Below are 12,614 nucleotides of genomic sequence, written 5' to 3'. Positions count from 1 at the left end.
TTTTTATCTTCTTCAGAAATAGCCAATCTCTGTTCCAGCTGCTGTACACATTGCTAGAGCACCCATTGTGTACTCAGCGATGGACATTTTGTAGACTTCAGATTAAACATTCTGGCTAAAACCAGAAGTTTTGGTTTTCAACCTTCCATTGTTTAAAGTACATTGTCCTGGGCTGGACAGCCAATCTGAGGCCAGTAACATGGGTTCAATTCCCACACAGATTATCTCAACCTCTCCCTTCACCTGGGGTCACCCTCAGCTTAAACCACCGCCAGCCATCCTTCTCTCATAAAAAAGCAGGCCTGTGGTCGGTTCGGACTATAGTGCCTTTTCATTGTGGGGGAGTGTTGCTTGCATGTCAGTGCGTGTTCACTGTTTACATATATCACAAGTTAGTCGTCTGTCACACATTAACATTGCCAAGCAGTGGAACAATGCAGTTCCATTTGTATGAACTTTGGGTCGCAATCAGTATCTGTCTCATGGCCTCTTCTTGTCATTTCATGTTTCTCACTGTTGAACAGATATGCTACTCGATGACAACGCAGATGGCTCGGCCCGCAAAGAAGGCAGGCACGTGAAGATAGTAGTCCGCTTGCAAGAAGAGATGAGATGGAAAGAGGTATGCTAGACCATATGCCATAGGAGCAGGCAGGCCATTCAACCCATCCAGTCCACTCTGCCATTCATTGAGGCCATGGCTGATCTGACAGTTCTCACCTTCGCTTTCCTGCCTTTTCCCCATAACCCTGATTCCCTAACAGATTAAAATTCTAACTCAGTTTTGAATGTATTTAATGATCCAACATCTACGCCTCTCTTACTTAGCTCAGTAGGCTGGATGGCCTGTAATGTAGAGTAAGGCCAACAATGTGGGTTTAATTGCCACACTGGCTGAAATGGCTCTCCTTCTCAATCTCTCCCCTAGTCTGAGGCCTTCTGGGTCCAGCAGGACTATGGTGACTTTACTCTTACAGTAAAGTCTGTGGTAAAGGATTCCACAGATTCACTATCCTCTGAGAGAAGGAATTTCCTCCTCATCTCTGACTTTAAATGAGCAAAGTCTTATTCTGAGATTAGATTCAAGCTGGATGATTCCATTGTTGAAAATGCCCCTGGTAATATGTGACACTGCCATCTTAGTGTCATTTGAGAAAATTGGGTTTCCAAAAGAATGAGGAGCTGGCCTCAGGCCACGTAGGAGTTTATTATCGTGTTTAATGAGAATTCTTCCTAATGATTGAGTTACTTGTTTGACTATGTCAGAAGGAATTAGAATCATTCAATGCATGAGCAAGCAAGATAGAGATGGAGACTTTGCTGAAGGACATTGCTGTGTAGACTGGGCTTTTAGAACAGTTGACTGCTTCAAATGTCATTTATCTCCGTGATGCTTGCTCATACATTACGATATTATTAAAATTCAAACTCAAAACATGGTATAAGGCATTTGGACCAGTGATCATTAGATTAGTCTAGGATCATAACCATCATAATGCCACACTCAAACTCTGAGCACTAAACACATGTAACTCTTTGGCGATCCTCTGTAGCTTTTTACATGCAGATCCTCAAGTGTTACTTCAAGCATGTGCACTTGTCATTTTCTGCTTTCCTGCCCTCACAGTCTTAGTCTCCTAATGCAATACCAATTGAGCACTGCCTCATCAGTCCACTCTCAATCATTATTAAAACAATAGAAATGGTCATTGTTAGTCCCCTGAAGTAGCACTTACTGACAAATGACTTGCTCATTGATGCTTGATTTGTTGTCCTCAGACCATTTGGCTCAAATTCCATTGTAACCTAGGTCCAAACCTGGTCTAAAGAGCTACTTTCCAGAGGTGAGGTGTGATTGACATTAACACAGCATTTAACTGAGTGTGGCAGCCAGGAGCCCTAACAAAACTGAAAGCCGGTGGGAATCCACAGAAAATTTCTGCACTGGTTGGAATCATACCCAGCATAGAAGACAATGATAGTGGCTGTTGGAGATCAGACATCTCAATTCAGGATGTAGTTGCAGGAGTTTCTCCACAGCTGCTTCATCAATGACCTTCCCTCTATCATTACGTCAGAAGGAAGGGATTTCCCTGATAACTACACAATGTTCAACACCATTTCTCACTTGACAAAGTGTGAAACAACCCATGAACTGTTGCAGGCTGACCTCAACAGCATTTGCAGAATCATAGAAAGTAGGGAGTAGGTCATTTCGTCATTGGAGCCTATTCCACTTTTCAACACGCTCACAGCAGATCACCCAACTCAGTCTCCTGTTCCTGTTTTCACCCTATACCCTTTGTTCCTTTTAGCCCAAAGAACTATATCTATCTTCTTTCTTGAAAATATTCAGTTTTTTTTGGCCCCAACTGCTTTCTGCAACAAAGAATTCCAATGGCTCACCACTCCCCGGGTGGTGAAATTTCTCAAGGACTCAGTCCTAAATGGTCCACCCTATATCTTTAGACTGTGGCCCCCGGGTCTGGGCTGCCTGGCCATGGGAAACATGCTTCCTGCGCATACCCTGTCTAGTCCTGTTAGAGGTCAGTTTTAATCTAACATTCTTGTCAAATACCAGGCAATGATCATCTCCAGCAAGACAATTGAGCCATCTTCCCTTTGACATTCAATGGCATTACCATTACTGAATACTCACTTTCAAACACATTGGGAAGGGGGATGTCATTGACCAGAAACTGAACCAGACGAACTATATGAGTACTCTGGCTACTAGAGCAGGTCAGAGGCTCGGAATCATGCAGCAAGTAACTCACCTCCTGACTCCATAATGCGTGTCAAGAGTGTGATGGAATACTGTCCACTTACCTGGATGGGTGTAGCTCCAAAAACATTCAGAAAGCTCTGCACCAAACAAAACAAAGCTCATGACAAAGACTCCCTAGCATCGCCCCCTCAGTCCCCCCCACCAGCAGCATTTAAAGTCAGCAGTATGTCTCGATTGCAAAATACACTGCAGTGAGTTGGCAAGCACCTTTCAAATGAGCGACATGTATCCATGAGGAGAGCAGAACAATATACACAGCATCACAAATTGTTACAGCACAGAAGGAGGCCATTCAGCCTGCTGTTCTATCCCCTAGTGCTAATGTCCTGTCTTTTTCCCAGTGCCCAGCGCACTATTTTCACCGAAGTAATCATTCAATGCCCGCTGTCCTGAATGCCTCAAGAGCATCAACTGCAAGTTCCTCTTCAAATCCCACAGCCTGGTGATGTAATGCAACTATATCCCTGCACCTTTACAGTCACTAGGCCAAGGCCCCAGACCACCAGATTAACACAGCATCACAGATGTATGTGCACCACATGAACTGCTACACTTCAAGCAAGTGGTCCCTGATCATGTTCCTTTTGGCGGGGGGGGGGGGGGGGGGGGGGGTGGTGCGCATCTAGGGATGGGCAACAAATGCTGGCTTTCCCAGTAATACTCACGTTCTATGAACAAAATCTTTAAAATTTGGCCACAGCATGGAATTGTCTACATTTTCTGCACAATGTTTCTAGATGACGGCAGAGGGTTGGTGGGCGCAAGAAATGGAAATGTTGATCTGATTCTGCCATGAGTGTCATGGTTGAGATTGGGATTAGAGCACATGATTGGACAATATTTACTTGTCTTGCATTCTTACAATCTCTAACTGAGACAAAAGCATTTGATAAAGAGACCGAACTGCAAGATTTTATTTTTGGCTTTCTTATCTTTATGAGCAGAAAAATAATTGACGAGGAAAAAGACACTGCCAAATTTTTCTCTTGTTTCCTTCACCACAGGAGTCTCGGATTCGTCAATATATAGTTGGTTGCATTGGAGTCAGCGGTAAGACAAAGTGGGATGTCTTGGATGGTGTTGTGCGGCGTCTGTTCAAGGTAAAAGAATTCAAACATTCTGCTGCTAGTTTGATAGTTGAAGAGTGGGAGGTTCAAATGTTTCTGTTATTTTGAGTTAGCTGTCATTATGTTTTGGTGCTAAACTTTCCACGGGCAGCTCCTGAAGGCCAGTAAATGGCTCCTTTGTAATAGATGTCACCAGATCTTAATTATTCAGTTTAAGCCAGAACAGTACTTTGCAATATCTGTTCATTTCATGCTTTCCCCTTTCCTCTTTTGTTCTAATACTCTTCCTTCTTTTCCTCAATGGACTGATACCTCGCTGACCGCTCCCTTGCACTCTTCAGGAAATGACAGCATGCTATTTAGCCCTGAGGGCTATCACAGCAAAAGTTGCTTTTGTCCTCTTTGGTGCCCAAGAGTGCAAATTATTTTTTGGACAGCCTGGGCAGTTGCCTACCTGGAAAAGAACCACCATGAAGGGTCTAGGCCCGAAACGTCAGCTTTTGTGCTCCTGAGATGCTGCTGGGCCTGCTGTGTTCATCCAGCCTCACATTTTATTATCTTGGATTCTCCAGCATCTGCAGTTCCCATTATCTGACCAAATAAAATTACATGGTTCACTGACTTTATTATTACTAATAAAACAGGTAAATTAATGTTGTTAATGTGGGAGGAGAGTAGTACATAGGAAATCACTGGAGTTAATCCTTAATCTTTTGTACAGTCGATAACATGAGGGAAAGGATTGCTAAGCTTTAAAATGAAACAATTGGACAATGCTATTTGTTACATTTACCTAAATACGATCAGTCAGTTTCCCTGACTTAACAGAGTCTGCTCCACCATTCAGTGATAATGGGAACTGCAGATGCTGTAGAATCCAAGATAACAAAGTGTGGAGCTGGATGAACACAGCAGGCCAAGTAGCATCTCAGGAGCACAAAAGCTGACGTTTCGGGCCGAGACCCTTCATCAGAGAGGGGGATGGGGAGAGGGAACTGGAATAAATAGGGAGAGAGGGGGAGGCAGGCTGAAGATGGAGAGAAAAGAAGATAGGTAGAGACGAGAGTATAGGTGGGGAGGTAGGGAGGGGATAGGTCAGTCCAGGGAAGACGAACAGGTCAAGGAAGCAGGATGAGGTGGTAGGTAGGAATTGGAGGTGCGTCTTGAGGTGGAAGGAAGGGATGGGTGAGAGGAAGAACAGGTTAGGGAAGCAGAGACAGGTTGGGCTGGTTTTGGGATGCAGTGCGGGGAGGGTTCGAGCTGGGCTGGTTTTGTGGTGCAGTGGGGGAAGGGGAAGAACTGGGTTGGTTTCGGGATGCAGTGGGGGAAGGCGAGATTTTGAAGCTTGTGAAGTCCACATTGATACCATTGGGCTGCAGGGTTCCCAAGCGGAATATGAGTTGCTGTTCTTGCAACTTTCGGGTGGCATCATTGTGGCACTGCAGGTGGCCCATGATGGACATGTCGTCTGAGGAGTGGGAGGGGGAGTTAAAATGGTTTGCGACTGGGAGGTGCAGTTGTTTATTGCGAACCGAGCGGAGGTGTTCTGCAAAGTGGTCCCCAAGCCTCCGCTTGGTTTCCCCAATGTAGAGGAAGCCACACCAGGTACAATGGATACAGTATACCATATTGGCAGATGTGCAGGCGAACATCTGCTTGATATGGAAAGTCATCTTGGGGCCTGGGGTGGGGGTGAGGGAGGAGGTGTGGGGGCAAGTGTGGCACTTCCTGCAGTTGCAGGGGAAGGTGCCAGGTGTGGTGGGGTTGGAGGGGAGTGTGGAGCAGACGAGGGAGTCGCGGAGAGAGTGGTCTCTCCACAAGGCAGACAAGGGTGGGGATGGAAAAATGTCTTGGGCGGTGGGGTCGGATTGTAGACGGCGGCCCGTGACCGCGTCTCCCGCATTTCCCACAACACATCCCTCACACCCCGCCCCTGCCACAACTGCCCCCAGAGGATCCCTCTCGTTCTCACATACCACCCCACCAACCTCCGGATACAACGCATCATCCTCTGACACTTCTGCCACTTGCCCCCACACCTCCTCCCTCACCCCTATCCCAGGCCCCAAAATGACTTTCCATATCAAGCAGATGTTCACCTGCACATCTGCCAATGTGGTATATTGTATCCATTGTACCCGGTGTGGCTTCCTCTACATTGGGGAAACCAAGCGGAGGCTTGGGGACCGCTTTGCAGAACACCTCTGCTCGGTTCGCAACAAACAACTGCAGCTCCCAGTCGCGAACCATTTTAACTCCCCCTCCCATTCCTCAGACGACATGTCCATCATGAGCCTCCTGCAGTGCCACAATGATGCCACCCGAAGGTTGCAAGAACAGCAGCTCATATTCCGCTTGGGAACCCTGCAGCCCAATGGTATCAATGTGGACTTCACAAGCTTCAAAATCTCCCCTTCCCCCACTGCATCCCAAAACCAGCCCAGTTCTTCCCCTTCCCCCACTGAATCACAAAACCAGCCCAACCTGTCTCCGCTTCCCTAACCTGTTCTTCCTCTCACCCATCCCTTCCTTCCACCTCAAGCCGCACCTCCATTTCCTACCTACTAACCTCATCCTGCTTCCTTGACCTGTTCGTCTTCCCTGGACTGACCTATCCCCTCCCTACCTCCCCACCTATACTCTCCTCTCTACCTATCTTCTTTTCTCTCTATCTTCGGTCCTCCTCCCCCTCCCTCCCTATTTATTCCAGTTCCCTGTCCCCATCCCCCTCTCTGATGAAGGGTCTAGGCCCGAAATGTCAGCTTTTGTGCTCCTGAGATGCTGCTTGGCCTGCTGTGTTCATCCAGCCTCACACTTTGTTATCTGCTCCACCATTCAATATGAATACAGCTGCTCATTCAACTCAGTCCCTTGTTCCCACTTCCTTGCCTTGTATCAGTTCAAATATAGTAATCAATTCTAGTTATTGTTTTCCTGGTCTAGTTCAGAATGCACACAATGTTACGGTTTCTGATGATGCTGTCTTTTGCAGGAGTACATTATCCATGTGGATCCAGTCAGCCAGTTAGGCCTCAACTCAGATAGTGTGCTGGGCTACAGCATAGGAGACATCCAACGCACTAATAATGTAGACACGCCAGAGCTGTTACCCTGCGGCTATTTAGTGGGAGAAAGCAACACAGTCACAATGTCATTGAAAGGTACGAACTTATTCATTGTGTCGCCTTCAGTTGACTTTTAAAAGAGAAATTTTGAGAATCAGGGGTGGAGAAAGAATGCAACTCGCAGAAACTTTGTTCCAAATGATAGATTCTGTCCTCAGTCTTACTTGATGAAGAATGTTGAATCACTTTGTAATTTCATTGACAATTAGAAGAGTAGTCAGTTGTCCTGAAATCATGGATTCCTGACGCCCCCTGCTCATGGTACTTGGTATTGCTCGTCTATTCTATTCACAATTGTAGTAAGAATTTTCCACAACTGCAATCCATCTTTCAGTTCAATAGACTTGAATGTGTAGGCTCATAATGTTTTGAAAGCCTGCACTGAAACAATGATAAAGCATTACAGTGTACAATGCAGCATGAAGGTTGGCTAACTCAGTTTGCTGGATGGCTGCTTTGTGTTGCAGAGTGAAGCCAATGCCATGGGTTCAATTCCTGCACCAGCTGAGGTTACTATGAAGGATTCTCCTTCACAACCTTTCCACTCACCTGAGGCATGATGACCCTCAGGTTAAACCACCACCAGTTGTCAGTTAATCTCACTAATGAGCAAATGGCTTTATGGATCGGTAGGATTTTGCCAACATTACATTACAGTGAGAGTATAACAGAATGCTGCGATTCAGTGTTAAAGATCAGGGAATATAATCAACTTAACCATTATATTACCCCCAAGCTAAAATTTGCTCAACCTTTTACACTGATTCCTTCTCTTGCTCTTCAACCTGTGTTAATTACTCCCATACAAAAATGCAGCACCCATATCTCTGAGCTCGTGCCGGTTTCAAACAGGATATAAATTGCTCATGAAAGTTTGAATTCTCTAGAAATTCTGATGTTTTACAGCAACTTAGTTAAGTAAATTAAAGAAAGAATTTTCTTCATTGCAGCATATAATGTACTTTTTCTACCACTGTGGCATCAGTATGTTTAGATGAGAAAAACTAACAATTGCATTTTCTTCAGCACACTGTGAAAAATGTACATTAATGGCTACTCCCAATTCTCTCAACTGAAATGCTCATGTAGTTCAAAGAATTAATAAGTTATAAGTTTGTTCGTTTCACTGATTTCTATCCTGTTGTATCCTTTGATAACCTTCTACAGTATTTAATACTGCACCAACCTTTGTATCATCTGTTTATCCTCACTTGAAATCGGCTTTTCCAATGTATTGAATCCAATATCCAATGGAAATTTTCAGAAAATTGTATTTATCGCACAATGAGAAAATTGGAGCAAATTTTGAGGTATACTTTGGCCTTAGTTGCAATTAATACCATCTCAGAAATTTTGGGCAGTTTGCAACAACTTAGAACATAGAACAGTACATCACAGGAATGGGCCCTCCGGCCCATGATGTCGTGCCGAACATGACACCAAACTAACATATTTCCCTTCTCCCTGTCCTTGGTCTATATTCCTTGCATATTCATGTGTTTATCTAAAAGTCTCTTAAACACCCCCATCATATCTGTCTCTACCACCATCCATGGCAGCACATTCCAGGCTCCTACCACTCTCTGTGTAAAAAACTTGCCCCTCACGTCTCCTTTGAACATTTCCCCCTCTGACCGTAAATGCATGACCCCCCAGTTTTAGACATTTCAACTCTGGGGCAAAAGATTCTGACCATAACCGTTTCTATGAACCTCAAATTTGATAGACTCCTATCAAGTCTCTCCTCAGGCTCCGTCACTCCAGAGAAAACAATCCAAGTTTTTCTAGCCTTTCTGTAAAGCTCATACCCTTTAATCTAGACAGCATCCTGGTAAACTTCTTCTGCACTCTCTGCAAAGCTTCCACAACCTTCCTGTGATGTGGCAACCAGAATTGAACGTGGTAGACCAAGTATGCCCTAACCAAAGTCTTATAAAGCTGCAACATGACATTCTAATTCCTGTACTCAATGCCCTGACCAATAAAGGCAAGCATGCCATGCGCCTCCTGACCACCTATCTACTTGCTTGACCACTTTCAGGGAGCTATGGACGCCAAGATCCCTCCACACCACAATGCTGTTCAGGATCGTGCCACTAACTGTATACTTTTCCTTAACATTTGACCTCCCAAAGTGCAATACCTCACACTTACCTGGATTAAACTCCATCTGTCATTTCTCCACCCATATCTGCAACTGATCTATATCCCAGTGTAGCCTTTGACAACCTTCTACACTATCCACAACTCTACCAATCTTTGCATCATCTGTAAAATTACTAACCTATCCATCTACATTTTCATCCAAACCATTTATATATGATCACAAACAGCAGAGCTCCCAAGGCAGAACCCTGCTGAACACTACTACTCACGGACATTCAGCCTGAAAAACACCCTTCCACAACTGCCCTCAGCCTTCTACGGGCCAGCCAATTCTGAATCCATGTGGCCAAGCCACCATGGATCCCATGCATCTTAATCTTCTGGCTGAACCTACCATGAAGGATAACATCCACTTGCAGTACCCCCAGCGAACACCTTCATCATCTCCTTGAAAAATTCAATCAAGTTAGTAAGACATGACCTGCCCATGCTAATTGTCCCTAATTAGACCATGCTTTTCCAAATGCGCACAAATCCTATCTGTAGGAATTCTCTTCAATAGCTTTGCAACCACTGATGTGAGACCTATCAACCTAAAGTTTCTTGGGTTATCCCTATTTCCCTTCTTGAATAGAGGAACAAGTTGCCTCTATACTGTAGTCATTATAAAACAGCTACAGCGTCCATTTGACAAGGCATTGGTAAGATCATATCTCAAATTCATATTGTAGTTTTGGACTCCTTATTTAGTGAAGTATGCAAATACATTGGAGGTGGTTCACAAGATTGAAACCTTATTTTTATTTTAATTCATTGATGGGACAAGGCCGTTGCTGGCCAGGCAGCATTTTATTGCCCATCCCTGATAGCAGTTCAGAGTCAACCACATTGCTGTGGGTCTGGAGTCACATGTAGGCCAGACCAGGTATGGATGGCAGTTTCATCCCCTAAAGGACATTAGTGAATCAGATGGGTTTTCCCCCCAACACTTGGCAACAGACTCACAGTCACCATTAGATTCTTAATTCTAGATATTTTATTGAATTCAAATTCCACTATCTGCCATGGCAGGATTTGAACCTGGGTCCCCAGAGCATTGTCTGTATTTCTGGATTAACAGTCCAGCACTAATACCACTGGGCCATTGCCTCCCTGAATCCTTACCTAAAGTGAATGGGTTGTCTTATGAGGAAAGTTTTTGACAGATTGGGTTTGTTTCCATTGAAATTCAGAAGAATGAGGGGCAATTTGATTGCTGCATTTAAGATCATGAATGGCCTTAGCAAGGTTGATGTGGAAAGACTGTTTCCTCTTGTGGGCCCAGAACTAGGGGCCACTGTTTTAAAATTAAGGAACATGCTTTCACAACAGAAATGCTTGGATTTCTTTTCCCTGAGGGTTATGCAACTTTGGAACTTTCTGCCTCTGAAAGTGATGGAGGTGGGAGTCAAAGGTCATTAAATATTTTTAAGACAGAGGAGTCAAGTGTTATTGGAGTTGGGTGGGAATGTGGATTTTGAAATGCAACAGGCCACCTATGATTTTGTATGATGGAGCAGCAAGCTCGAGCTGCTAAAGGCCAACTTCTGTACATATTTCAGACGTTTTTACAGCATTACAGAGTTAGAGAGTTGATGGAGTTCCTGCAAACTGGAAGCACAGTTCACGCTGTGGAATTTGTGTTACAACTGGACGTAAACTGAATTTGTGAATGTTTAGTATGCGCTACCACACTGGTCACATTGATCAATCATTTGACTATTTACTGTATGAGAATAAAACTCAGCTGTACAATAGCCCCCAAAATAAGCAGCCAATAGAGTCCTTTATCAACTACTGGTTGAGAAGAATCAGAGCCCAGCTTAATCCCCTTTGACTTTATCTGAAGATTTTTATCCTGTTGATCATCTGCAAGCTGTAGTGTTTAGTGCTGCTGCCTCACAGCTCCAGGGTCCCAGGTTCGATTCCAACCTCAAATGACTGTCTGCGTAAGTTTGCACATTCTCCCTGTGTCTGTGTGGGTTTCCTCCGGGTGCTCCGGTTTCCTCCCACAGTCCAAAAATATGCAGATTAGGTGCTAAATCGGCAGCAGTGACCAGTGATGTGTCGGCTAGGTAGATTAGCCTTGGAAAATGCAGGCTTACAGGGATAGGGCGGGGGATGCATCTGGGTGGGATGCTGTTCAGAGTGTTGGTGTGGACTTGTTGGGCCAAATGGCCTGTTTCCACACCGTAAGGATTCTGTAGATTTTACATTATGCTCTGCCAAGCAGTCCTTCAATGCTACACTGGGTAAATGCATTCAATAACATGCTGCCCAAGCCCAAACATCAGAAATGATTTGTCCATCTCAAACAGAAACAAAATATTGGTGGGTCTCAGTGTCCCCAGATCTAAAGGGTTGATGACAAGAACTTTCAGAACATCAGCTCAAATTTTCCTGAAGTGGCAAAGGCCCCGGTGCCAAGGCGGAAAGCAGGTATCGGCTCTACTTGAGGCAGACGAGGAACACATTTTGCCCACAGCACCAGTCAGGTGGCAGTTGCCAGTGCTCCCTTGGCTGTCTGCATTGTTGACAACTCCCTTCATCTTGTTCATTAACCCTACACCTCAACCCGCCAACAGCTACTAACTAGCGAGAGGGAATCCGCAGTTCCTCAGTGCTCTTGATGTTCTTTGGTGCACCGCAGAATGAAGGCACTGATGATGGGCAGCTTGGTCATTGGGAGGGTGGCTTTGCCAGAGGGTATCACTCCTAGACCAAAGAATAGCCAGAAAGTAGGAAGCCTCTGCTCTTCTCTCAGCCAACGCCTTGAGACCTCCTGGTGGCTGTGATGTTTCCTCTAAGGAAAGACAGACTGGCTTTGGGGAGGCAATCTAGAGAAGGTTCACCAGGCTGATCCTGGCTATGGAAGGACTGTAATGAGGAGAGGTTGAGCAGATTTGGCCTATGCTCACTGAAATATAAAAGAATGTGTCATGACCTTATTGAAACATACAAGGTCCATAGGGACTGGATAAGGGATATATAGAAAAGTTGCTTCCCCTTGCGAGAGAGCCTAGGACTCAAGGGCATAATCTCAAAGTTAAGGGTCACCCATTTAAGGCTAAGCTGTGAAGGAATTTCCTCCCTGAGGATAGAGAATCTGTGGAATTCTTTGCTGCAAAGACACAATGAGGCTGAACCATTATGAATGTTCGAGGCTGAAAGGGACTTTTAATGAATATGGGAATCCTATACACAATTGTACGTGATTGCCTGTATAAATTCATGGCTGATCTGTTTGCATTTAAAAATCTACATTCTTACCTACCACCTATAAAGTTTGACTCCTCTGTCTTAAAAAGACAGGAAATGGATTTGAAGATTATCACATCGGCCATGTGATTCGATGGGCTGAATGGCCTATTTCTGCTCCACATCTTTTGGTCTTACATTTCATTGGATGGCCACCTGCACAAGGAACCAGCTGGATTGGTCTCTCATCCCGCAGTTTGCCAGCCCGCATTCCCACTGCTGGCAAAATGA

At 44.8% G+C, this 12,614-nt stretch overlaps 1 protein-coding gene across 4 annotated transcripts in view; it reads left to right on the top strand.

Moving 5' to 3' along the window:
- The window catches only part of nav2a (neuron navigator 2a), a 566,581-nt gene that overhangs the window by 537,363 nt on the left and 16,604 nt on the right, over positions 1-12,614 (top strand). For all 4 annotated transcript variants that reach the window (XM_059652190.1, XM_059652189.1, XM_059652188.1 and 1 more), the window contains 3 exons: positions 525-622; positions 3,793-3,888; positions 6,848-7,016. In XM_059652190.1, coding sequence (XP_059508173.1) covers positions 525-622; positions 3,793-3,888; positions 6,848-7,016 — 363 coding nt within the window. The remainder of the gene's footprint in view (positions 1-524; positions 623-3,792; positions 3,889-6,847; positions 7,017-12,614) is intronic.

Source organism: Stegostoma tigrinum, chromosome 17, assembly GCF_030684315.1.
Source record: "Stegostoma tigrinum isolate sSteTig4 chromosome 17, sSteTig4.hap1, whole genome shotgun sequence".
NCBI classification, from domain to species: Eukaryota; Metazoa; Chordata; class Chondrichthyes; order Orectolobiformes; family Stegostomatidae; genus Stegostoma; species Stegostoma tigrinum.
This window is presented reverse-complemented; position numbering and strand designations above follow the sequence as displayed.